Source organism: Haliotis rufescens, unplaced genomic scaffold (assembly GCF_023055435.1).
Source record: "Haliotis rufescens isolate VD_foot unplaced genomic scaffold, xgHalRufe1.0.p SCAF_8, whole genome shotgun sequence".
Lineage (NCBI taxonomy): Eukaryota > Metazoa > Mollusca > Gastropoda > Lepetellida > Haliotidae > Haliotis > Haliotis rufescens.
The window spans coordinates 33,615,845-33,642,616 of NW_025964372.1; the positions used below are offsets into that span (position 1 = coordinate 33,615,845).

General features: G+C 44.2%; 2 protein-coding genes across 3 annotated transcripts; one reads left to right on the plus strand and one right to left on the minus strand.

Annotated features, from left to right (window-relative positions):
- The first annotated feature begins 932 nt into the window (after positions 1 to 932).
- Positions 933 to 22,014, plus strand: LOC124114412. Of its 2 annotated transcripts, none has more exons than XM_046474970.2 (10): positions 933 to 1,278; positions 7,533 to 7,726; positions 10,189 to 11,271; positions 12,076 to 12,232; positions 13,275 to 13,419; positions 14,699 to 14,808; positions 16,974 to 17,093; positions 18,117 to 18,254; positions 19,922 to 20,033; positions 21,262 to 22,014. In XM_046474970.2, exons 2-10 carry the CDS (start codon positions 7,544 to 7,546, stop codon positions 21,776 to 21,778), a joined length of 2,565 nt encoding a protein of 854 aa, XP_046330926.2. In that variant the 5' UTR covers positions 933 to 1,278; positions 7,533 to 7,543; the 3' UTR covers positions 21,779 to 22,014. The 2 variants fall into 2 exon arrangements, with proteins under 2 accessions (XP_046330926.2, XP_046330925.2); XM_046474969.2 differs by lacking the exon at positions 933 to 1,278 and adding an exon at positions 6,345 to 6,467.
- Positions 3,978 to 6,401, minus strand: LOC125377008 (circumsporozoite protein-like). The gene is made up of 2 exons (XM_048389788.1): positions 6,298 to 6,401; positions 3,978 to 4,584 (listed from the first exon to the last, which is right to left on the minus strand). The coding sequence occupies exons 1-2, from the start codon at positions 6,399 to 6,401 to the stop codon at positions 3,978 to 3,980; spliced, it is 711 nt and encodes a 236-aa protein (XP_048245745.1).
- Positions 22,015 to 26,772: the final 4,758 nt, after the last annotated feature.

Sequence of the window (26,772 nt, forward strand, 5' to 3'; positions counted from 1 at the left end):
GCAATATTTTTAAGGAATCACCAATAACCGGATCACCTTTTATTCGATTTGTATTACTACGCTCTGATGTCACGTGTGATGACTTTTTTGATGTTTATATAACTATAAATCACCACTCATTCTCTTTAGATGACAGGGGCGGTTGGGTAGCCTAGTGGTTAAAGCGTTCGCTCGTCACGCCGAAGACCCGGGTTCTATTCCCGACATGGGTACAATATGTGAAGCCCATTTCTGGTGTCCTCCGCCGTGATATTGCAGGAATATTGCTAAAAGCGGCGTAAAACCATACTCACTCACTCACTCACTTTAGATGCCAAGGTATTTAATCTCCACCACATCATGATAAATACCCTGGACCATCATGTCACCACAGCGATGTTTCGGACCCGTAAAGATCCAAGTAAGAAAAGATCTTCAGCAACCCATGCTTGCCGTAAAAGGCGATTATGCTTGTCGTAAGAGGCGACTAACGGGATCGGGTGGTCAGACTCGCTGACTTGGTTGATGGATGTCACCGTATCCCAATTGCGTTGATCGATGCTCATGATATCAATCACTGTATTGGACTCGATTATTTACAGACCGCCGTCATATAGCTGGAATATTGCTGAGTGCGGCGTTAAACAACAAACAAACAAACGGAAGTGACGCCATCTTGTAAATTTTTCGCATCACAAACAAAACACAAAATTCTCTCTCTCACGGGTGTGATTTAGTGGACAGCTATTTCGAGTGTCGTCCGAATCCGGCTCAAACCTAAACTGTGAGAGCGAATGTGTCCTGAGCATTTATCATCGTAGAATTGAGATATATTACACTGGATAACCGAGGATGGTACTCAGCAGCACTGGTGTCGTCAGCTCCATGTAGGCCTGAATGCGTTTAAAATTCAGTACAATATCCAACACCACCAGATCGTGAGTCAGCGGCGAACTGCCTCCGTTCGCACTTATGTGCTGGTCGTATTTCAGTATTCAGGTTTTCCCTGTGTCACCCCTAAATCAATAATAGGCTTTCCCGCTCATGTCATGTGATGAATACCAATACATCGACACACGAATTCCTTTGTTGCCCATGGATACAGATTGTAGCACCCCACGCGGTGACCAAAGCGGAACACAACACACAACACTTGAAACCGAGTGGTACAATCAGTGTAAGAAGCTGTTACCTTCAACGCCCTGCTTGTGGAGGAGTGAGTAACGCTGTTCCCTGAACCTCCCTGTATTACTGGAGGAGAGAGGACGCTGGTCGCTGCACCTCCCTGCATTACTGGAGGTAGGTAGTACCATTCTTTTCTGTGTATGACATCTTCACTGTACCTTAACCGGCCCTCGTACTTTGTTCAGTTGCCCATAACCCGATCACTCACTGTTCATCAGTCGCAGTTAATAATAATTAATGATAAGAGTTGGGACAGAAACAATATACCTTCAATGGAACGATACTCCACATAATATCCTATTACTGCTGCTGCTGCTGCTGCTGCTACTACTACTACTACTACTACTACTACTACTACTACTACTACTACTACTACTACTACTACTACTCCAACCTCCCTACTCCCTCACTACAAAAGAAAACATTTGTCTTCGACAAATATGTATGATTATGTCTACGACAAACCACATGTATTAAGAAGGTGATGTTTATAGAATATATAACAACATTTCCCAAATGTAATGGTAGGTATTGGAGCCATTTCTTTATTTTAAATCAAATAATTTGAATCCTTCCACTGCGTATGATTTCTGTTCTGTTCCGTTCCTTTCAAGACCAAGTTTGAGAAAACTGTTTGTTTCGGGGAAATACATACGATATTCATTTTATATACTGGTCCACTTTTGAGAGTGATATGTTTTAATCTCTCCTATACAAAAAACTGAATCGTAAAACATGTGTATAACTGAATAGAATGGCATTGACTTGTCTTCGCATCCTACCTACCAGACGGGGGCAAATGGCATTTGTGTGACGTCATTTCTGAGAGATCACGTTGAAGGTGCTACAACCCTTGATGTGATGTGACAGGGTTGTGGTGTGGTGATGTGACTGGGTCGTGGTGTGTTGATGTGATAGGGTTGTGGTGTGGTGATGTGACCGGGTTGTGGTCTGGTGATGTGACAGGGTTGTGGTGTGGTGATGTGACAAGTGTTGTGGTCTGGTGATGTGACAGGGTTGTGATGTGGTGATGTGACAGGGCTGTGGTCTGGTGATGTGACCGGGTTGTGGTGTGGTGATGTGACAAGTGTTGCGGTGAGGTGATGTGACCGGGTTGTGGTGTGGTGATGTGACTGGGTTGTGGTGTGGTGATGTTACCGGGTTGTGTTGTGGTGATGTGACAAGTGTTGTGGTGTGGTGATGTGACAGGGTTGTGGTCTGGTGATGTGACAGGGTTGTGGTCTGGTGATGTGACAGGGTTGTGGTCTGGTGATGTTACAGGGTTGTGGTCTGGTGATGTGACAGGGTTGTGGTCTGGTAATGTGACAGGGTTGTGGTGTGGTGATGTGACAAGTACTGTGGTCTGGTAATGGGACCGGGTTGTGGTCTTTTGATGTGACAGGGTTGTGGTCTGGTGATGTGAGTTGGTTGTGGTCTGGTGGTATGACAAGTGTTATGGTCTGGTGATGTGACCGGGTTGTGGTGTGGTGATGTGACAGGGTTATCGTCTGGTGATGTGACAGGGCTGTGGTCTGGTGATGTGACAGGGGTATGGTCTGGTGATGTGACAAGTGTTGTGGTCTGGGGATGTGACAGGGTTGTGGTCTGGTGATGTGACCGGGTTGTCGTCGGGTGATGTGACAGGGCTGTGGTCTGGTGATGTGACAAGTGTTGTGGTCTGGTGATGTGACAGGGCTGTGGTCTTGTGATGTGACAGGGGTATGGTCTGGTGATGTGACAAGTGTTGTGGTCTGGTGATGTGACAGGGCTGTGGTCTGGTGATGTGACAGGGCTATGGTCTGGTGATGTGACAAGTGTTGTGGTCTGGTGATGTGACAGGGTTGTGGTCTGGTGATGTGACAAGAGTTGTGGTCTGGTGATGTGACAGGGTTGTGGTCTGGTGATGTGACAAGAGTTGTTGTGTGGTGATGTGACCAGGTTGTTGTCTGGTGATGTGACAGGGCTGTGGTCTGGTGATGTGACAAGAGTTGTTGTGTGGTGATGTGACAGGGTTGTGGTCTTGTGATGTGACAGGGTTGTGGTCTGGTGATGTGACAAGTGTTGTGGTGTGGTGATGTGACCGGGTTGTTGTCTGGTGATGTGACAGGGCTGTGGTCTGGTGATATGACAAGTGTTGTGGTGTGGTGATGGGACAGGGCTGTGGTCTGGTGATGTGACCGGGTTGTCGTATGGTGATGTGACAGGGCTGTGGTCTGGTGATGTGACAGGGTTGTGGTCTGGTGATGTGACAAGAGTTGTTGTGTGGTGATGGGACAGGGCTGTGGTCTGGTGATGTGACCGGGTTGTCGTATGGTGATGTGACAGGGTTATCGTCTGGTGATGTGACAGGGCTGTGGTCTGGTGATGTGACAGGGTTGTGGTCTGGTGATGTGACAAGAGTTGTTGTGTGGTGATGGGACAGGGTTGTGGTCTGGTGATGTGACCGGGTTGTCGTATGGTGATGTGACAGGGCTATGGTCTGGTGATGTGACAAGTGTTGTGGTCTGGTGATGTGACAGGGTTGTGGTCTGGTGATGTGACAAGTGTTGTGGTGTGGTGATGGGACAGGGCTGTGGTCTGGTGATGTGACCGGGTTGTCGTATGGTGATGTGACAGGGCTGTGGTCTGGTGATGTGACAAGTGTTGTGGTCTGGTGATGTGACAGGGTTGTGGTCTGGTGATGTGACAAGAGTTGTTGTGTGGTGATGTGACAAGTGTTGTGGTCTGGTGATGTGACAGGGTTGTGGTCTGGTGATGTGACCGGGTTGTTGTCTGGTGATGTGACAGGGCTGTGGTCTGGTGATGTGACAGGGCTATGGTCTGGTGATATGACAAGTGTTGTGGTCTGGTGATGTGACAGGGTTGTGGTCTGGTGATGTGACAGGGTTGTTGTCTGGTGATGTGACAGGGCTGTGGTCTGGTGATGTGACAGGGTTGTGGAGTGGTGATGTGACAGGGTTGTGGTCTGGTGATGTGACGGGGTTGTGGTCTGGTGATGTGACCGGGTTGTGGTCTGGTGATGTGACAAGTGTTGGGTGTGGTGATGTGACAGGGTTGTGGTCTGGTGATGTGACAGGGTTGTTGTCTGGTGATGTGACAGGGTTGTGGTCTGATGATGTGACAAGTGTTGGGTGTGGTGATGTGACCGGGTTGTGGTGTGGTGATGTGACCGGATTGTGGTGTGGTGATGTGACCGGATTGTGGTGTGGTGATCTGATAGGGTTGTGGTCTTGTGATGTGACCGGGTTGTGGTGTGGTGATGTGACCGGATTGTGGTGTGGTGATGTGACCGGGTTGTGGTCTGGTGATGTGATAGGGTTGTGGTCTGGTGATGTGACCGGGTTGTGGAGTGGTGATGTGACCGGGTTGTGGGTGGTGATGTGACCGGATTGTGGTCTGGTGATGTGACAGGGTTGTGGTCTGGTGGTATAACAAGGGTCGTGGTGTGGTGAGGTGTGGTAGTTTGTCGGCAGAGCGGGAGGACGCCGGGAACGCCGGGGTCACAGGTGCCGTTATATGAGTCTGAGTAACTCATGTGACCACATTGTCCTCAGCTAAAATATGCCGGCTTCGTGGAGGTCATGTCAACGTTAGATTTACAGCCCACTGTTAATCGAGACTTATATGCTCGTAATTGCCGTCTATACATTCCCCTTTGCGAAAACAGGATGACAACTTTCACGAACGAAATGCAAATAAAATTCAATCACTCACGGGACAAGTGTTCTAATAGTGTTGACTGAGGAAGCTACATACTTGCAAGGGATGTGCAATAATTCGAGTAAATGAAAGACAGTCACTCAACACATAGACATTGATCCCATCGTAATCGCCAACTGTTCATTGCATTCGTGTACAGCGGCACCTTCCTATGTCGCCTTGACAACCAAAGTCACGCGTCACACAATCATCAGCGACAGAAATCCGTGCATTATACAGAAACCCCTCTGAAATTGTGAATTGTTGCTCAAAATTCAGGCAGACGTCATACAGATTCACTGTCGTGAGTCCCGTTAAACAACAAACAAGCAAAAACAAATACAGTGACCTAGGGAACATGATGGGTTTAACAAAACTAAACAATGCTTGTCCACGTGGTCTAAATCAAAATGTTCCCTTTATGACATGATGCTATATACTTGACACCTCCCTCTGTCAAGGGGCGGTAGGGTAGCCTAGTGGTTAAAGCGTTCGCTCGTTCGCCGAAGACCCGGGTTCGATTCCCGACATGGGTACAATGTGTGAAGCCCATTTCTGGTGTCCCCCGTCGTGATATTGCTGGAATATTGCTAAAAGCAGCGTAAAACCAAACTCACTCGCTCACTCACTCCCCCTGTCAAATCTACCACTCCGTTTGACTAAAACACCAAATGCATAGTTTCTTTATTGGTTGAATGTAAAGAGTAAAAATCGTATTTGGTGTTGACTTTATCATATCAGAGCTTGCGTGTCTATCGTGAATGTTCAAGTTGACATCAAGAGTCTGGAAAGGAAAGACCGCTATTTAAAAACATCAGTTTCGGTATTCGTTTCCATGTTCTAGAACACTTGAGGATATCCCTGATAACGCATTATATTGCGTCTTAGCTGCGTTAGAAGGATATCACGGTCAGGTGTTCAGGAAGCCCACTATTCACGGGTCAAGCAGATCGCCATATGCTATAAACTTTTGTAACATGTTTTAAAATTTACAGTACTGCATTACGTGTGAGTGAGTTTGGTTTTACGCCGCTTTAGCAATATTCCAGCAATATCACGGCGGGGGACACCAGAAACGTGTGATATGTAGAAATGCTTTCGAGAAATATCAAAAGTATTCATGCTACAGAGCTTCGTGTACAATCAATAATTTGTCTTTCACACAAACCGAGCATCGGATACACTCGTTTATGCACACGTGCAGCAGATGGTTGCAAATACATAAATTATATTCAGAAACATTTCCTTGGAATAAGAAAAATGAGCCCAGTTTACCCGATGACAGAGTACTGTTATCTAAATGCACGTCACTGTTCCATGCTGCCCTGTCGGCGCCGAGAGGGTGCACACAGTGTGTGACATAGGTCATAGAACTGCTGTTAAACAATGTGTGGGTCATCGGCGCAGGATGTCCAGATCAGCAGTCATGGTTACTTGTTGACGTCATGGCTGCGGCTGCTGCAGGCTGCAGAAGAGGCGAGGTTTGATGTAACTTTCTGTTTAATGCTGTGCAGCCACATGTGGTTATTTCCTAACATAGGCGGCCCCCTGTGAAGATCCGGGTTAGAATAGGTCTTGGAAGATTCGACTAATGGGATCGAATGGTAAGGCTCGCTTACTTGGTTGATGCACGTCATCTTATCCCAATTGCGTAGATGCTCATGATATCAATCACTGGATTGTCAGATTATTTGCTGACCGCCTTCAAATAGCTGGAATATTGCTGAGTTCGGGGTTAAACAAGACATATTTTTTATTGTGAATTTTCCAAAATATACGGCTTTGCCGTGAGACCAGAGGTCGGTCACATGACCGCGAAATTTACGTTCATAAGTGTATGAAGAACTCAGTTTGACGTTATACGTGTTTTTAGGAGACCGTGTTCGTGAAATGACGTAGACACTGACGGGCAACTTCATATTCATGGGGGATCCCCTGGGAATTCCCCAGCACGAATACATACAGAAGCGTTCTGCCTGATCATTTTGACCCTTTAATCTTGAACTCAGGGTTTTAGCATACATTAAGTATCAGAGACTGCATGATCGTTCAGGAATATCCTCGCTACGACCAACACGTGGCTAGTTATTTTCACTCACTGCAGAGAATGGACATCTGGAGGCGACCGAGCTGAAGACCGCAAAGTCCACTACTCGTTTAAACATGAATATATCTTTTTAAGGTGTTCAAGCCTGTCTCTCTTGCTGAGATACCGTTTTAGTTTGTTAAGAAAATATCAATCCACGTTGTTTTCGTCCTGATCGGCTGATCCATTACCGCTCAGTAACTGGTGCCATCGTTGATCGATTCCCTAGCCTCATCCCTTAATTTCGCGAAGCTATCGACAAGATATTCGCCATTTTGGACTGCCATTTTGTATGAATTGTATTTTTTTTAGTTTTTCTTATTGCACTTTTACCTTATAACAATACCCATTTCTCGCCGTGATATTGCTTTGATTGCTAAACTGCATACATAAGATCACCTTCCGGGTGCGGTTGTACGCAACAACTTAGCGCTACGACTGTCGTAATTCTATGTTAAGGTATGGGAGTTACGATCACATTAGCACTAAGATCGCTTTGTAAAACGGCACCCAGTACAATACAATAAAGCGTGAGTCTCAAGTACATTGTTTCTGATGACAGGCATTTTGTGTTATGTTTCAGTGTTTGACGAGATGGCAGTAGCTTATGAGCAGCTACACGACATGTCACAGACTCACGTTTGTCGCTTCCGACCACCTGGCGGTGAGAGAGGACAACAGAGGGAGACAATTCTGAACGATCTATACCACCGCAGACATCGTCTTGTGGTTTTGTATGGGGAAATATTTGCTGGTAAAACCCATTTTGCCAAACAGGTGAGACAACTGGCCCTTTTGAGGTTATGGAGCAGTACTTTCTGCAAACCGTAAGCTGATAGGCAGAGTTGCGTCCCTTAGTCGGATCAGGATCCGATTATCACGGGTTCCGTTCCATGATTCGTCACGATTATGATTATTGGTCTGTCACCAACATGTTCTCATGGATGTTGTCAGTGGTAAACGCCCATGGCCTGTGCCACGTTTCTCTACCATTAAACTGAAACACTGTTATATAACCGACAAATAGCTCCGCAGTTCTGACCGATATAACGGAAATATAGCTTCGAAGTTCTGACCGATATAATTTATATATAGATCCGCAGTTCTGACCGATATAACTGATATATAGCTACAGTTCTGACCGATATAACTGATATATAGCTCCACAGTTCTGACTGATATAACGGAACTATAGCTCCGCAGTTCTAACCGATATAACGGAAATATGGCTCCGCAGTTCTGACCGATATAACGGAACTACAGCTCCACAGTTCTGACCGATATAACGGAACTACAGCTCCACAGTTATGACCGATATAACGGAACTATAGCTCCACTGTTCTGACCGATATATCAAACTCCTGACATGATATGGACTGCACTTACCAATCAGAAGATCCTCAGAAATATAAGTAATATCGATCAAATGATCAAAGTTTGGCGAGGACAGGGGGCATCTCGAAATTTCAAATTTTACCATCACCATCACTGGAGTACATGGATAATAACTAATGCAACACCAGGGCACCTGTTTCACAAAGCGTCCATAGCGCTTAGGTGCTCGAACTCCCATACTTTAGCATAGACTTACGACAGTCGTAGCGCTACGATCGCTCTGTGGAACGGGGCCCAGGGTGCCGTTGTACAAAACAACCTCAGCGCTACGACTGTCGTAAGTCTATGTTAAGGTATGGGGGTTACAATCACCTTAGCGCTAAGTTCGCTCTGTATAACCGTGATGACTGATTCTAATTCACCCAGGTGTCATAACGGTACAGGGGCGTGTGGGTAGCCTAGTGGTTAAAGCGTTCGCTCGTCACGTCGAAGACCCGAGTTCGATTCCCCATATAGGTACAATGCAAGCAGCCCATTTCTGGTGTCTCCCGCCGTGACATTGTTGGAATATTACTAAAAGTGGCTTAAACCATACTCACTCACTCACTCGGTACACACCTCAATAGACAATAGTTACGACAACCTTATAGAGACAGCCGAGTACTTTCTCCTGGACACACCCGTGCTCGTGGGTTTCCCCAAAGTTGTAAACGCCTACGCCCTGCATCACTTCGGGCTTTCCTCCCACATCCATGTGACGCGCCGTGGTGTGATTAACTGTAACACTGCTAAAAGCGGAGGGGGGCACGGTCGGCCCAGTCGCCTAGATTCGCTGTGTAGAGTTGCGTCCCTTGGGCACGCCAGAAGCCTATGATTGTGGGTTCGAATCCCGGTTCGCCCCGATTATGTTTCTAGGTTTGTCAGCACCATACCCGTGCTCGTGGGTTTCACCGAAGTGGTAAACGTCTGAGACCTGCATCATTTCGGGCTTTCCTCTCACATTTAAGCTGACACGCCGCGATATAAATAGATACTGTTAAAATCGGCGTTAAACCCAACTCACTCACTTACTCACTAAAGTTAGACCAAATTCACTCACCCACTTTCTCCATGATCACATGACCGGAAGTCCATGTCAGATGATGAAGTGTTATACGAGACATTCATTGTTCTTAATCTCTTCCTTACTTGTTGCACATTCAAGTGGCATCTTCCGCTCATTGTTATAACCTGCTCAACACTATTGTCAAATATACCCAGCTTCTGCCTGGTTCTGCAGTTGTGTTATAACTGTTTATATTACCACATTGTAAACTTGACTCAAAATTTAAAATTGTTTTCCCTCTACTCCTTATCAAAATGTCTATAACACCAATGTTTAATTGAACAAGTTATACAGGGAGATCCAGATCAAACGCGTATCCCTTTTGACAAGGAGAGAGGACTTTTGGATAATTTTGTCTCAACTTTACATTTAGCTTACCAGGTCATCTATAAAACCTACAAATGTATATCGAATTATTAGCCAATTTTAAAACCGGCGTTTATAAGAGAAAAAGAATTTCCTTCTTTAATATTACTTTAGTGACAGAGACCAGCGCCACTATGGAACCCATTTATAATAGGTGCCTAGCACATGAGATCCTCTATAGGTCTCAGCGGAACGTGTGTCCTTATTCTGCGATGGCGTTCATTCTGTCAGCCACTTTTTGTGTGGTTTGATTCGATTCTTTAAAGACGTCGTTATATAGCTAGAATATTGCTGACTATGGGCTTAAAAACAAAGAAGTATATAGACAAGCCTTAGGTGTGGTTTAATATGTGTACATGGTTCAGTAAGATGTATCTGGTACATGGATGGCCCACAAAGTATTTATATAATCTATTTGATTTCGTCTGTAAAGGTCATCGAATGCTTAAAAGAGACTCAACTCAACACGTGTGGCGATGCTCTGAATCACGTGACAGTCCGATGTCTTGGAGTGACCACGTGGTCGGATTTCCTCAAGCGATTGGCTGATGTTCTTGAACTGAACACCACACTTCTGGGTCCATCCGAGTTCAAGGTTAAATTAAAAATTGGTGACCTAATCAGAAATTTTGCCGGCGTAGGTCTCATTCTTCTGTTCACGAACTTCGAAAACGTGTACGCCAACGAAGTTATCATTCGGATGTTCAGTCTCTTTGTAAATGATGTTCTGGATGCGCACGCAGGTGTAAGCGTGATTGTGACGTCACGGGTCAGCGTCAGCCTTTCCAACCGCCATGAAGCTATCTCACACAAACTATTGCCAATGAGTGAGCGAGAATGTGTGGCCTTGTTAGACCCAGTGCGCTGTCGATGCAGGACTCTTGCCCCACTGTACAATATCGTCAGACGGTGCTGCCATCGCCCAGGACTAATCCTCAGAATTTGCACCATTTTACAACTCTACCCCTCAGTCCTTACACCAGACGATGTTGCTAGGGCTCTTCAAGACCCCAGGAAGGCTCTGGATGTGTTCAGCAAGTACCCCACCCCTGGTGGGTGCATTGCTAATGCTCTTGAAGAACAGTTTGGTCGTCTGGCTCCAGAGCTTAAAGCTGACACAATCACTCTGTGTGGTCTTCAAGGACATTTTGGCGTCAAAGAAGCCACCAAACGTCTTGGAAAGGGCGACGTCACTAACTTCAAACTACAGACAGCTTTACCCTTGCGGGGACACACCATACTCGACTTTGATCCAAACCTGCGGCAAATGAGGGTCGATCCTTTCATCCAGGCCTTTGTATCAACTAAAACTGCAGATGTGCCTCATCACGATTCACACCGGAAGTTGATAGTGGATTTCCTTGGGCAGATGTTGTTGCTGATGCGTTGTGATGCTTCTGTGAAAACAAAGGGGAGAGCACTCGGGTTTGCTCATGACAACTTTCGGTCTTTTGAAATGACTCTGACTCAGGCTGTGAATACCCATGGGGAGGACACGTTCAAAGTTTATTTGAAGGTTGGTGTCTTTATCAACAGTCTTATTTAATAATTGGGGAGTTCTTGATGGAATCCGGTTCAGAATATAGGTCCTTTATTATCATATGTTTGTTATAAGAGCCGGCTGATGGGGAGAGGCTGTTACGGTGTGTGACCTGGCTTATTGTGTTTCATCGTACCCCACCATTTATTGTCTGGCCCAGATCACCGTCACATACATGTAGATGGAATATTGACAGTGGTGTAAAACAACATGCTTTTTTTGTTTTGTTTTTGTTTAACGTCGCACTCAGCAATATTCCAGCTATATGACGGCGGTCTGTAAAATAATCGAGTCTGGACCAGACATTACAGTGATTGATATCATGAGCATCGATCCACACAATTGGGATCGATGACATGCATCAACCAAGTCACCGAGCCTGACCACCCGATCCCGTTAGTCGCCTTTTACGACAAGCATAGTCGCCTTTTACGGCAAGCATGGGTTGCTAAAGACCTATTCTACCTCGGATCTTCACGGGCCTAAAACAACATGCACTTACTCTGGTGATCAGATGGGATCCATGAATGGATGTATGTCAGAAATATATACATGCTCTTGGGCTTCACTGATATGGTGGTGGTGTAGCCCGATAGTCCGGGTTCGATTCCTTCTGTAGGTACAATATGTTACGCCCATACGTGGTGCCCCGCACCGTGCATAATGAAAATTCTAAAAGCGGTGTTAAAATAAGCTCATCAAGCCAAAGGTCTAAAGTATATTATTCTTTTCACATTACACTGACTAGCCCACTAACATGACCTTGACCTTTTCCTACAGGTAATTGACCTTGAGGAGTGTACGATGTCCGCAGTGTGTCCTGAGAAGGCAGTCAACTTCTATAGTCAGATGGCCGAGGCAGCCTATAAATTCGGCACTCCGAGAGAGCAAGCTGTTTTACAGGGCTTCACGGCCGTGTCACTCATCGAACAAAGAGGTGAGCCGTCAAACTGCAGAGTGACAGGGCTATGGGGAAGATAAGGCTTTCACTAGTTACGCTAAAGGTACGGGTTCGATTCCGAACGTGGGTTCAATGTGGCGCCCATTTCCGGTATCCCCTATGGCTGAAATATTTAATGTTGCATAAATCCAGACCCACCCACCCTGGGATCTGTTTCGAAAACGTTGTTCCAGAAATAATGGAAATTTTACATGTGTGTTCAAAACAAACAGAATGATTGGTCGCTGGACCTGGCAAGCTGAATGTCCAGACAAAAGAAGTGTTTTGAGGAGAATTGGAATTCCCTGACCGCCTCCGTGGTCTAGTGGAAAGGGCGAGTGGAAGGTCCGTGGTTTGATCCCTGGCAGCGTCATACCAAAATATGTTGCTCGTTGTAACCCTGCCTAACACTAAGCACTAAGGGGGTGGGGGTGGGGGTGGGGTGGGGTGAAACAAGCACTTGTCAGCCCAGTACAAGCAGTCACACTCACGTGTAATATTATCGCTATATAAGTGCAATAATAGTTTGTTGGTCGTAAGAACACATTCATCCTTAATTTAGATTGGGCTGTCAGGGTTTGTTTATTCCTCAGGTCGTATTTGTTTGTTTGTTCTTTAACGCCACACTCTGCAATATTCCAGCTGATTAACGTCTGTAAATAATCGATAAAAACAGTGATTGAGCACCAATATACGCAATTGGATACGATGACATACATCAACCTACTCAGTGAGCCTGACCATCCGATCCCTTTAGTCGCCTCTTCCGACACGCATTGGTTGCTAAAGACAAATTCAAAGCCGGTTCTGCACGGGGTCCTCAATCTTAAACCACAGAGGTTTTGTATCGGAGTGAACCATCTGATTTTAATCAGATTGTTTTCGCGTAAGTGTTTTTGGGATCCTGTGTTCCGAAATTCGTTGGTATGAGTTTGCCTTGGATTATGTAATGAAGAGTGTATCACATTTTCTGACTGAAGTTCATTGCTCATGAAATCATGGTGGCATTTAATGTCATGCATTTGTTTCTCCGCGACAGGTGACCAACTTCCTTCTGCAGTTTCTTTGGTGACGAATGCATTACAGAAATTGACCGTGGGAGAGGACGGTTATCATCGCGTTGTGCTCATGCGCAGACTTGGATGGATGCACGTGCGGCTTGGGAATAATAAAGTAGCCAAAAGGTAAGTTCTGCAGCTTCGACAGATACCATTATTACCATACTCAAACCTGACCATACTCAAACCGATCCAATGAGTCTCTGCTTACGACAAGCACAGTCACCTTTTTCGGATAGCATGCGTTGCTGAAGCCCTATTCTTATCCGGATTTACACGGGGGTTAAACACGAAACGTGTTTAGGTTTGTGATTAGTGTCTAAACAAATCAGTTACTGCGTACGTCAAAGGACGTCGTGTAACACAAAGTTAAACATGTTGTGGCATATGGTTGCTTCGAAAAGCTGTCAGCGGGCTGGTCATGGCACAGTTTCGCCAACCTACGCCTTGTGATGTCGTTGAAAATAGTGAAGTAGGTTAGAACAGAACAAATACGTGAACGGACGGTGGGCCGCCCTTTTACCCATTTGTCAATGACCCCTTGTTCGGTCAAAGCCAAAACACCCATCGCTTCGGCAAGGTAAAGGAACCTACAGCCTGTCATAAAGGGTCTGTTTCTTGTGACGGACTACTGAAAAGATATTGACCCTGAAACCCCCAGTAACCCTAACACTGACCTGATAACGCTTGACTGATGAAACGGATGTTGGCATGCAGTGCCTTATGAGTGAGTGAGTGAGTGTGTTGGGTTTAACCCGCTTTTAACAGTATTCCAGTTATATCGCGGCGTGTCAGCTTAATGTGGGAGGAAAGCCCGAAGTGATGCAGGTCTCAGACGTTTACCACTTCGGTGAAACCTACGAGCACGGGGATGGTGTTGACAAACCTAGAAACATAATCGGAGATTCGGGATTCGGACCCACAATCATAGGTTTCTGGCATGCCTAAGGGATGCAACTCTACACAACGAATCGCGGCGCCTTAGACGACTGGGTCACCCGTGCTCCCAGGTGCCTTATGAAGTGCCTTAGTTTGTTAAAACTGTGCTTTTTTATTGGTTCGTTTGTTAAAAAATATAAATTTCTGTTTTTCTAAAGAACTATAAGCCACGGAAAGCTGAAACTTTGCAATACTGGTAATGACTATTTGTGAATATAAATTTGTTCATGGGATCATCATTTGCAGTCAACGTCGTTGTCGGTAACGGTGTTACAAAAGTCATGTATTTCTACTTTTTCCTAGAATTCATTGCACCAATTTGTCTTGAACTATTGAAGTGTCATGAACTTATTTCGTCATCAATCATGTGAGCTACAGAGCCGTGTTGCTCTATTTGCACAACGTAGTTGAGAAGTGTAAGAGTTTTCGTATCATCATGTATATTTGATATTTTTGTAACCTTTAGGCGACTGACCGAGGCACTGGAGACGCCTGTCCCCGCTGAACTTAATGAGAGGGTCGAACCTCATCGGATTCAGATTCAGTCTCATCTTGCAATCGTCAACAGCTACTTAGGTACGTCATACCACGACATCTCGACGTAACCAACGGCTCAACAACTGAACACCCACACCAAAATATGTTAACTTCAACTCTACAATATCTCAACACAACATCTTCCAGTACCAATAGGGCAACATATTAGCGTCATTGTAACACCTCCATGTCAAAATGATGAGATCTGATTGGTCCACGTGATCTCAATAAATACTATATCATATTTCCGCATAAACAGCGCACAATCTTACCATTAACACCATATCTACATCGCAACTTCTACATCTCCTATCTCAACATAAACTCCTGAATATTTAAACAACAACATATATCTGAACACATCAACATCAGCACAAGGACATCTTAAATTGATGCTACAACAAATCATATGTGAACATCAATACAACAACATCAATATCAACGCAACACCATCTGGACAACAACACCGGACAGCTCAACCTTAACACCACTCTTTCAATCTCAACACCATACTCTCGCAACATCAACACCATACTAGAAACATCAACACCACGCTCTTTCAACATTAAAACCACGCTCTCTCAACATCAACACCACGCTCTTTCAACATCAACACCACGCTCTCTCCACATCAAAACCATGCTCGCTTAACATCAAAACCATGCTCTCTCAACATCAAAACCACTTTCTCTCAATATCAATGCCACAGCCTCTCAACATCAAAACCCCTTTCTCTCAAAATCAAAACCACTCTCTCTCAACATCAAAACCACGGTCTCTCAACATCAACACCACACTCTCTCAACATCAAAACCACGGTCTCTTAACATCAACACCACGCTCTCTCAACATGAAAATCACGCTCTCTCAATATCAATGCCACACACTCTCACCATCAACACCTAGCCCTCTCAACATCAACACAACACTCTCTCAACATCAAAACCACTTTCTCTCAACATCAATGTCACACTATCTCAACATCAATACAACAACATCCCGACATCACCATGGTAACAATTGTGGAAAAAAACCCACCAAAGTGAATTGGGTGGTCAGCTATGTCACCGTGTCCGGACTGCGTGGATCATTGCTCGTTATTGCAGTCACTGGTTTGTCTGGTCCAGACACGACTTTGTCCACAGGCCGCCGAGATATAACTAAATATTGTTGACTCCGTTTGGATCAACAATCACTCATTCCTCATTATCCATCGCCGTGAACAGCTGGAAAAATGCTGATGCGGCGTAAAACAATTTTCATTCATTCACTCCTCATTATCCGATAAATATGCAAATGAGATCACATAGCAGGAACTACTTTCAAGGTCCATACATAGATGCAGTGACTTCTTTCTCTAGACGCCATTGACTAACGATCCCCATATGCTTGGGTAGGGGTTTCCCAATATGTCACCATGCCTCTGTGGACACACTGCCTGCGCGTTCATTGGCACTATGTGAGGAACTGGGCAGATCACTCACACATTGTATTCATACACGGAATCTAAAGCCTCTTCTTTGAGTGAAATAGTCTGAAACACACGAATAGCATGGTATGATGAAGAGATTATAACTTGAAGAAATTATAGTTTCCGTATGGTAAATATCTTGTTAGAAATAATAAAAATATACATGTCGCATAACACATTATTCGTAATATATGATATTTACGACACGGTGAGGTGAGGTGAAATGAGGCTTAACGTCTTTCAAGTTTGTTGCACTTTTATAGCGACGTGCATTCACGTGTGTGTGTGTGTGTGTGTGTGTGTGTGTGTGTGTGCGCGCGCGCGCTTGTACTCGTCGGGACTATTGCCGATTTTATAGTGCTGCCCCACTGAGATACCATGCCGCAGTTTAACATGAATACCCCACACAGTATACAGACTTCGAACCAATCACTCCTTGTTTTAGCCTCTAAATGCCGAGCGCCAGAAAAGGTAACAACAAGTACCATCTTTTTACGTCTTTTGGTATGACGCGGCCGGGGATCGAACCCCCTACCTTCCTCTCTCCGGGCGGACGCTGTACCCCAAGACCACGGAGGCGGTCAATTAACGACAAGGAAACACACGGGCTAATAATCTCTACTTCTACAACTATTGTTAGCAACATGAGCATTATAACATCAACATTGCCATTACTGGCACATGCACCTGTGGTCCGGTCATACTTTACTGAGGTGCCCGTCCTATAACACAGGCAACTTCCCTGAGACTGAGAGGATACTCCGGCGCACTATCCCCCGGGCTCACCAGATCATGCCGGGACACCCGGTGCTTGCAGTCATGATTCAGACCATGGGCATCAACTTCGACAGGCGTATGTATATATAGACATGAGCAAGCCTATATTCCTAAAACGAATCAATGTCACAAATAGTTCTGGATTTCCTTGCTCTTGAGAGTGAGTGAGTGAGTTGGGTTTAACGCCGCTTTTAACAGTATTCCAGTTATATCGCGGCGAGCCAGCTTAATGTGGGAGGAAAGCTCGAAGTGATGCAGGTCTCAGACGTTTACCACTTCGGTGAAACCCACGAGCACGGGTAAAAGCTGGGTATATTTGACAATAGTGTTGAGCAGGTTATAACAATGAGCGGAAGCGGAAGATGCCACTTGAATGTGCAACAATTAAGGAAGAGATTAAGAACAATGAATGTCTCGTATAACACTTCATCATCTGACTGGACTTCCGGTCATGTGATCATGGAGAAAGTGGGTGAGTTAATGTGGTCTAACTCCGCTTTTCGTGAGTGAGTGAGTGAGTTGGGTTTAACGCCGCTTTTAACAGTATTCTATTTATATCACGGCGTGTCAGCTTAAATGTGGGAGGAAAGCCCGAAGTGATGCAGGTCTCAGACGTTTACCACTTCGGTGAAACCCACGAGCACGGGTATGGTGCTGACAAACCTAGAAACATAATCGGGGCGAACCGGGATTCGAACCCACAATCATAGGTTTCTGGCGTGGCCAAGGGACGCAACTCTGCACAGCGAATCGCGGCGCCTTAGACGACTGGGCCATGCGTGCCCCCTGCTCTTGAGAAAAGATGTAATTGAACTATACTCACGGGTTACATCAAAGCATCACTAGCCCACACAACTGGTACTTAGGTTTTTATAAGTATGTCATACTCGCTTTACGTTAAGCGGCATACACGTTTTAATTAATATTGACCGAACGTTAACGATAAAACGTTTAAGCTAATTTCGATCAACTCGCCATAACATGGATGTAATGTAACTCTATTTTAATTGCTCCGGCTATAGCCAGGATTTAAGAGGAGCCACGTGTGTTCACCATCCTTCACCTCGATGTTTGAATTCGCGGGTGTTTATGTCGACAGAGTGTCAGCTGGACAAGGCGCTGGTGTACTACAAATTGTCCTGCCATGAGCGGAGGAAGCTGGCCTCCACACTGCCGACCTATCTCGTCACCAACCTCAACAACCTCGCCGCCAACTACACGTGGCGGGGGGAGTTTGGTGAGTAGGGGAGTCGAGGGGAGGGGAGGGGAGGGGAGGGAGCAGGACAAGCCTCCTTCCAGGGGGATTCGAATCATGCGTGAGCAACGTATCAGCTGAGTCACAACCTCATGCACCTGGAGCAGACATTATGTAGATCTATTGTATGTCATTGTTGACTAAAATCGTAACGTGTTGGCGTATTCTGTGAGTACATGTGTGACATGTGTTTGGCGTATTCTGTGAGTAAATATGTGACATGTGTTTGCGTATTCTGTGAGTAGATGTGTGACATGTGTTGGCGTATTCTGTGAGTAAATATGTGACATGTGTTTGCGTATTCTGTGAGTAGAAGTGTGACATGTGTTGGCGTATTCTGTGAGTAAAAGTGTGACATGTGTTTGGCGTATTCTGTGAGTAGATATGTGACATGTGTTTGCGTATTCTGTGAGTAGATGTGTGACATGTGTTGGCGTATTCTGTGAGTAGATATGTGACGTGTGTTGGCGTACTCTGTGAGTAGATGTGTGACATGTGTTGGCGTATTCTGTGAGTAAAAGTGTGACATGTGTTTGGCGTATTCTGTGAGTAGATGTGTGACGTGTGTTTGCGTATTCTGTGAGTAGATGTGTGACATGTGTTAGCGTATTCTGTGAGTAGATATGTGACGTGTGTTGGCGTACTCTGTGAGTAGATGTGTGACATGTGTTGGCGTATTCTGTGAGTAAATATGTGACATGTGTTTTCGTATTTCTGTGAGTAGATGTGTGACATGTGTTGGCGTATTCTGTGAGTAAAAGTGTGACATGTGTTTGGCGTATTCTGTGAGTAGATATGTGACATGTGTTTGCGTATTCTGTGAGTAGATGTGTGACATGTGTTAGCGTATTCCGTGAGTAGATGTGTAACATGTGTTTGCGTATTCAGTGAGTAGATGTGTGACATGTGTTGGCGTATTCTGTGAGTAAATATGTGACATGTGTTTGCGTATTCTGTGAGTAGATGTGTGACATGTGTTGGCGTATTCTGTGAGTAGATGTGTGACATGTGTTGGCGTATTCTGTGAGTAGATATGTGACGTGTGTTGGCGTACTCTGTGAGTAGATATGTGAAGTGTGTTGGCGAATTCTGTGAGTAGATATGTGACATGTGTTGGCGTATTCTGTGAGTAGATATGTGATGTGTGTTGGCGTACTCTGTGAGTAGATGTGTGACATGTGTTGGCGTATTCTGTGAGTAAATATGTGACATGTGTTTGCGTACTCTGTGAGTATATGTGTGACATGTGTTGGCGTATTCTGTGAGTAAATATGTGACATGTGTTGGCGTATTCTGTGAGTAGATGTGTGACATGTGTTGGCGTATTCTGTGAGTACATGTGTTGGCGTATTCTGTTAGTAGAAGATATATGTGCTATTCCTTTACGTAATGTGTTCGAATTGTGACATTTATTGGCATATTCTACGAGCTGAAGTGTGACATGTGTCGACATATTCTGTGAGTAGAACTGTGACGTATTACTGGCGTATTTTGTAAGCAGTGTGACATACGTTGATGTATTATGTGAATAGAAGTGTGACCTATGTTGCCGTTTTCTGTGTTTAGAAATGTGCCATTGCTTTACTATTCTTTGTGCGGTATGTTGACGTATTCAGTGAGTGGATGTGTGACACCTGTTGATATTTCAGACAAGGCTCTCCGGCTGCTGACGGAAGCTCTCAACCTGAGGCGGAAGTTGGGTTGGTATGACTTCAACACGGCTCTCACACTGTGGTACAGGGGCACCGCGTACTGTCTCAAGTAAGATACTCAAGATTGTGTTAAGTAATTGCGCATTGGAATTACATGTATCTAATTACGCCGTTGAAATGCTGAAATAGAATTATTGGTGAATACAAATTATTAAGGATGTCCGCCGGTCTATATTAATAGTATTTCACTTTTTTCTAAGATAGTTAATTTTTTAAATCTGACCAAATACCACGAAATGGTTTAGTGTGCTGCTACGTGGCATGAGCCTTTTCCATATGTCTACTATAGAAACAAGAAGGGAAATCATTCACGATTTTCAATTTCGGATAAACTTCAATATTCAAATTCAATACTTCAAATATTTCAACTATATATGGATAGAACGTTTATCTATAACCAATATATTATGTAAATGTGCTATTTTCTTTTACGAAAACTTTACATATTTCCCCAATTTCAAACGTGAAGTGACATTCCATTGATGATGTCATAAATAAGTGTGTGAGTGAGTGAGTGAGTATGGTTTTACGACGCTTTTAGCAATATTCCAGCAATATCACGGCGGGGGACACCGGAAATGGGCTTCACACATTGTACCCATGCCGGGAATCGAACCTGGGTCTTCGGCGTGACGAGCGAACGCTTTAACCACTAGGCTACCGACCGCCCCTCATAAATATGTATGACGTTTCAATGCAGTGATGGTTTACAGGACGTTGATGTATTAGCACTATTCCCCCGGCCGAAATCAATTTTCGACGAGCCGCAAATAGGAACTAATTCCGTTTTTGTTTGATATATGACGTCGTATCTTGGACTGTAAGTCTATGATTCCCGTCTTCATGGCTATATATATAGGGTAAAGACTGATTCACATTATGTCGTTAGAAGACTCCAATGCACGACATCCTTAAGACAATATTGTGATAGGTGTCTATTGGAAAATCCAGGTGAAGTTAGTGGGGTTTAACTTGGCGTTCAAGAATAGTTCACTTATATGGCTACATGCATACACGTCTGAATGTAGCTGATTGTACCAGTGCCGGTTTTATTGTGCTGGCCCACTTAAATTAGATATCACTCCTCAGTTAGCGTTGATATCCCACTCAGACACAGCATACCGTCTCCGAGCCGACCAGTCCTTGTTTTATCCCGAGCGCCAGGCAGGGTAATAACAAATAATATCCTTTGACGCCTTTTGGTATGACCCGGGATCTCTCCAATCTAGAATATATCCATGTTACTGTCATCTGAAGTGTAGTCATATATGTTACAGGGGCCTTGTGGATGACGCTGTCAGGTCGTGTCACCAGGCCCTCGAAGTCATCATCCGATGCACGCCACGTCACCCCTCCAACGTTGACGTTAGAATCTCACTCGCGCATGCGTACATGGCCAAGGGTGACCGGAAGAAGGCGGAAGCGACTCTCGTGGAGACCTTGGATTATGTCAGTCTCTTCCAGTCAAACATGAACGAAATCAGTCTTCTGTCGGCGCTGGAACATCTGGTCCTGATGCGGGAGGGCGAGAAGGATTTCGGGACAATCCACAAGCTGCTTACTGAGGAAGCACAGCGTTTGATCAACGTGTTCGGAGAAACGGACTTCAAAAAGAATTATTCGATTCACCGGAAGTTGTCCTTGTGGCGTGTATATTGTGGCGAGGTGTTGTGTAGACGGGAGGACAGGAAGAACCAATCTAGTCACATTGAGTGGAAGAACCTCTTCACGTGTCCACACTGCAGCGTGCTGGGATACAATCATGAACACTGGAAGTCTGGTCGTGCTTCGTAGCGGAATGTATTGTTTTCAAAACTGATGGTTGTCAAATCTAAGGGACAGATCATATATCATACAAATAGTGACTCTTGACGGACAGAACCCCTCACGGGTCGGTCCTCGGGTCCTTGTTTTTTCGCTTATTGACCTCGTCAAGAGTGATTATTCGTTTTGTTATGCCAAAATTCACTTTAATGTGTATGATCTCTGTGTGTGCGTGCGTGCGTGCGTGCGTGCGTGCGTGCGTGTGTGTGTGTGTAAAAATGTTCAGCTCCAGCGTGCTTCAAAGTCAGTTATGATTAAACGATAATTTGGTCAGGGTGGCATTTCATAGAGCTCCCAAGGAAGTCACATTCAGCATTCTAGTTTAGGTTAGAAATAGAAACCTAGTGCAGTTTCTAACAACATTTAAATGTAAATGTCACACATGATTTTAAAGTCAATAATTTACAGTGTTTCTTGGACAATGATTTCATACCAATCTCTATTAATCGGGCGTCTGAGACATGCATCACATCGGGCTTTCCTCCCACATTAAGCAGACACGCCGTGATTTTGCCGGAATAATGTTCAAAGCGGCGTAAAAACAAGAAATAATATGAGTGAAGAGGGTACTAATCGGTGCAATATATTCAACAAACATGAGACATGACTTACAGCTACCTGAACATTACATTCCACTGAATAGTTTGTATGTATCGCCCTGATTTACGGTAACAATGATATTATCCTATTAGGGTCAGATACTTCCTCAATATTTTGTGTGTGGTAATTTATGCAAGCACACAGTATAATAGTTTCCTTTGTTGCTGATATCGACTGAGATAGCATAATAAACAAGAAAAAAGTGAATGTTAGTGTACTTGAGTTTAGGAGGAGAAGGCGGGTGTTATTTCACATGGTCAATATTTCTGCAGGAATCTGACACCTACAATTTCCTAAGGGAAAGTTTTGTTAGCCAAGCAATATGGCTTCCCACTCAGCCTGGTTTACTGGGTATGCTGCGCTGGCGCTACACTGCTACACTGTAGCGCCATCGCAGCATACCCAGGGAACCAGGCAGCTTCCCTCTTGGTGGAAAGTACCACGTTGCCAACCGGTGTAAGCGTCTTCGATTAAAGACAGGCTGATTTACGGTAACAATGATATTATCCTATTAGGGCAGATACTTCCTCAATATTTTGTGTATGGTAATTTATGCAAGCACACAGTATAATAGTTTCCTTTGTTGCTGATATCGACTGAGATAGCATAATAAACAAGAAAAAAGTGAATGTTAGTGTACTTGAGTTTAGGAGGAGAAGGCGGGTGTTATTTCACATGGTCAATATTTCTGCAGGAATCTGACACCTACAATTTCCTAAGGGAAAGTTTTGTTAGCCAAGCAATATGGCTTCCCACTCAGCCTGGTTTACTGGGTATGCTGCGCTGGCGCTACACTGCTACACTGTAGCGCCATCGCAGCATACCCAGGGAACCAGGCAGCTTCCCTCTTGGTGGAAAGTACCACGTTGCCAACCGGTGTAAGCGTCTTCGATTAAAGACAGGCTTCGAACTACTCCTATCCTCGAAGTCATAGAGCATCCCTTAACTGAGTTTGTGATGTTGTCTCAGATAGAAATGGTCCAGCTACATGGCGGATGCGGGTGGATGATACCAGGCAAACCAGTGTCCGAAAGTATAGGCAACATGGCACATCACGCCGTCGGAGCACAATAACACACAATCAGCCACCTCCATTGTAACCACTCGATCGTCATAATGACATCCATCAGAAAAGCATGAGGTCCTTGTGACCTTTGCCGTGTTCTCCCAAAAGGGCAAATAAATATTATGTACTTTGTCCGTTTGAATCACAACATACAGAGTTACACAGGGGCTACTACATTCAGACTCACTGATGTCGATATTCACGATAATTTCAACCACACTGATATAAAAACAAATAAGAATTGAAGTTTAAAGGCCACAGAAATACAAACTACGTACAAATAGATAAATAGACCGAAATTACTTGATGCGGACGTAAAAGACCAGATGATTGGGAATATTATCCATATGTCTTCACACTTCATTAATATACTTCATCGCACGGTATGTTCACCTTGAACCGGATTTTACAGATATGTATGGCTGTTGTTGTAATAACACTGCATATATACAGAAGGATTGGGGTCAGTATTCATATTGGAACCACTTTCGATTCACACCTTAGTGAAGAACAATCAGTTGTCATCTTGCCAACAGTTACATGTACCTATAGATATCAACATCGGAATTCCCACTTTATTTAGGGGCTGTTTGTCATATCCAATTATAGCCTATTTTGTCATTTGATTCGCAAATGCCTTTTGAAAGGAAATAAAAATAAAAACATCGAGTCTGGACCACAGAATCCGGTACTAGTTCACTGATATCTGATTGAGTGAGTGGTTTTAGCAATATTCCTGCAATATCACGGTCGGAGACACCAGAAATGGACTTCACGCATTGTACCCATGTCGGGAATCGAACCTGGGTCTTCGGCGTGACGAGCGAACGCTTAGACCACCGGGCAACCCCACCCACTGATATCTGAAGTTTTATCTTGTGATGATTTTTAAAGATACACATTCTTTATCACTGGAAAGGGAGCTCTCTCCTAAACTTAAGCATGGTTTATATGCAACGGTTTGACCTTGGGTTAAATATTTTCATGTACACGTGTGGTTAACCAAGGGGTACAAATTTCACACGGATGGCAAATAAATGCAATAGAAATTCCCACGTTCATTACAAATCTGTGCTCAAAGCAGAGTCGACTGTACGATTCCGACTGTATCATGAGCATGTGTTTATGAATCACTATCAAATAGTGATGATACCAGGTGTTCGCGAAAAGGTGAGCGTACCCTGCCCCACACGTGACACCCGTCACCAACACATGCAAGTCAACTGCTCACTAGGAAAAACACTGGAATATATGGGACAATTAAAAATAGGGAATTGCGTTATCACCACAGTACTTGCATGTGTCCATGTCTGTTCCTTTGACGACGGGTGGTTGGGTGGTAACAGGGATAATATATTCATCAAAACATTACATTGATGGATATCATGACAGGTCATAATACATTGTCACATTACAGGTCACGATTGTGCAATGAATTGATGTGTAGCACATCTAAAACAATGACAAACAATAAATCTGATCAAACAACTTGGGACAGGCATAAAATGTACCATCAAAATATACAATGTCTGCAGCACACAAATGTTCAATGTTCTTGTCTGTAGTGAAGATGGGGATGTCGTCACTAACACGGTGCAGGAACTGGTCGCTTCCGTCAGTCTGGGAGTACTTCTCCTCCAGCTGGATCTGGGGTCTGCTGTCAGGAAGGCGGGGCAAGGTCTTATGTCTCTGGCGGTAGAGGATAGTGGTGAGAGACTTCAGGGCTGGTATTTGCTTCAGGAGGTCAACTGAGACGATGTCGTAATGTTGGTGTAGTCTGGATATCTCCTCTCCGTAGATAGTGGGTATAGGTGTCGTTTCTGTCCTCGCTCTCTCCATCAGTCTAGCCTTAAAGGCATCAACCTCAAACTGGAACGGTAGTGGGTCGTGGGAGTGACCCATGATCTCAATGGCGTGGAGCAACTCACCCTGAGTTGTGATCCTTACTGAGTGCACTCCTTGACAATACAGGACCGGTATCTTCTTTCACCACGACTGTTCTTACGCCGAAACTTAAAGTCATCATAGTACAAAATGACGCCCCCTCTGTCACTTTCAATGAACTTAATTTGAACTGGAAAACATTGACGGTTCATATTATCTGTACTGGAAACCATTGACGGTCTATATTATATGTACTAGAAAACATTGACAGTCCATACTATCTGTACAAGAACACATTGACGGTCCATAATATCTGTACTGGAAAACATTGACAGATAATATGGACAGTCAATGTTTTCCAGTACGGAAAATATAGACGGTCAACATTTCTTGTACAGATTATATAGACCGTCAATGGTTTCCAGTACAGATAATATAGACTGTACTGGAAAACATTGACGGTCTATACTATCTATACTGGAAATATTGACGGTCTATTCTATCTGTACTAGAAAACATTGACGGTCTATACTATCTGTACTGGAAATATTGACGATCTATATTATTTATACTGGAAAACATTGACGTCTATATTATCTGTACAAGAAAACATTGACGGTCCACACTATCTGCACTAGAACACATTGACGGTCCTTATTATCTGTACTGGAAAACATTGACGGTCTATATTATCTGTACTGGAAAACATTGACGGTTCATATTATCTGTACTGGAAACCATTGACGGTCTATATTATATGTACTAGAAAACATTGACAGTCCATACTATCTGTACATGAACACATTGACGGTCTATACTATCTGTACTGGAAATATTGACGGTCTATATTATTTATACTGGAAAACATTGACGTCTATATTATCTGTACAAGAAAACATTGACGGTCCACACTATCTGCACTAGAACACATTGACAGTCCACACTATCTGTACTGGAAATATTGACTGTCTATATTATCTGTACTGGAAATATTGACGGTCTATATTATCTGTACTGGAAAACATTGACGGTTCATATTATCTGTACTGGAAAACTTTGACGGTCCATATTATCTGTACTGGAAAACATTGACGGTCTATATTATCTGTACTGGAAAACATTGACGGTCTTTATTATCTGTACTGGAAAACATTGATGGTCTATATTATCTGTACTGGAAAACATTGATGGTCCAAACTATCTGTACAAGAACACATTGACGGTCCATATTATCTGTACTAGAAAACATTGACGGTCTATATTATCTGTACTGGAAAGCATTGACGGTCTGAAATTAACTGTACTGGAAAACATTGACGGTCCAAACTATCTGTACAAGAACACATTGACAGTCCATATTATCTGTACTAGAAAACATTGACAGTCCATACTATCTGCACAAGAACACATTGTG

What these genes read in the sequence shown, in the direction of transcription:
- LOC125377008 (XM_048389788.1), bottom strand. Translation starts at nt 6,401, where the DNA reads ATGTTAGGAAATAACCACATGTGGCTGCACAGCATTAAACAGAAAGTT. An exon ending in CGCAGCCATGACGTCAACAA is followed by an intron (nt 4,585 to 6,297) that starts GTAACCATGACT and finishes TTATACCACCAG; the next exon opens with ACCACAACCCTGTCACATCA.
- LOC124114412 (XM_046474969.2), top strand. An exon ending in GTCACTCATCGAACAAAGAG is followed by an intron (nt 12,233 to 13,274) that starts GTGAGCCGTCAA and finishes TCTCCGCGACAG; the next exon opens with GTGACCAACTTCCTTCTGCA. An exon ending in GGGCATCAACTTCGACAGGC is followed by an intron (nt 17,094 to 18,116) that starts GTATGTATATAT and finishes TTATGTCGACAG; the next exon opens with AGTGTCAGCTGGACAAGGCG.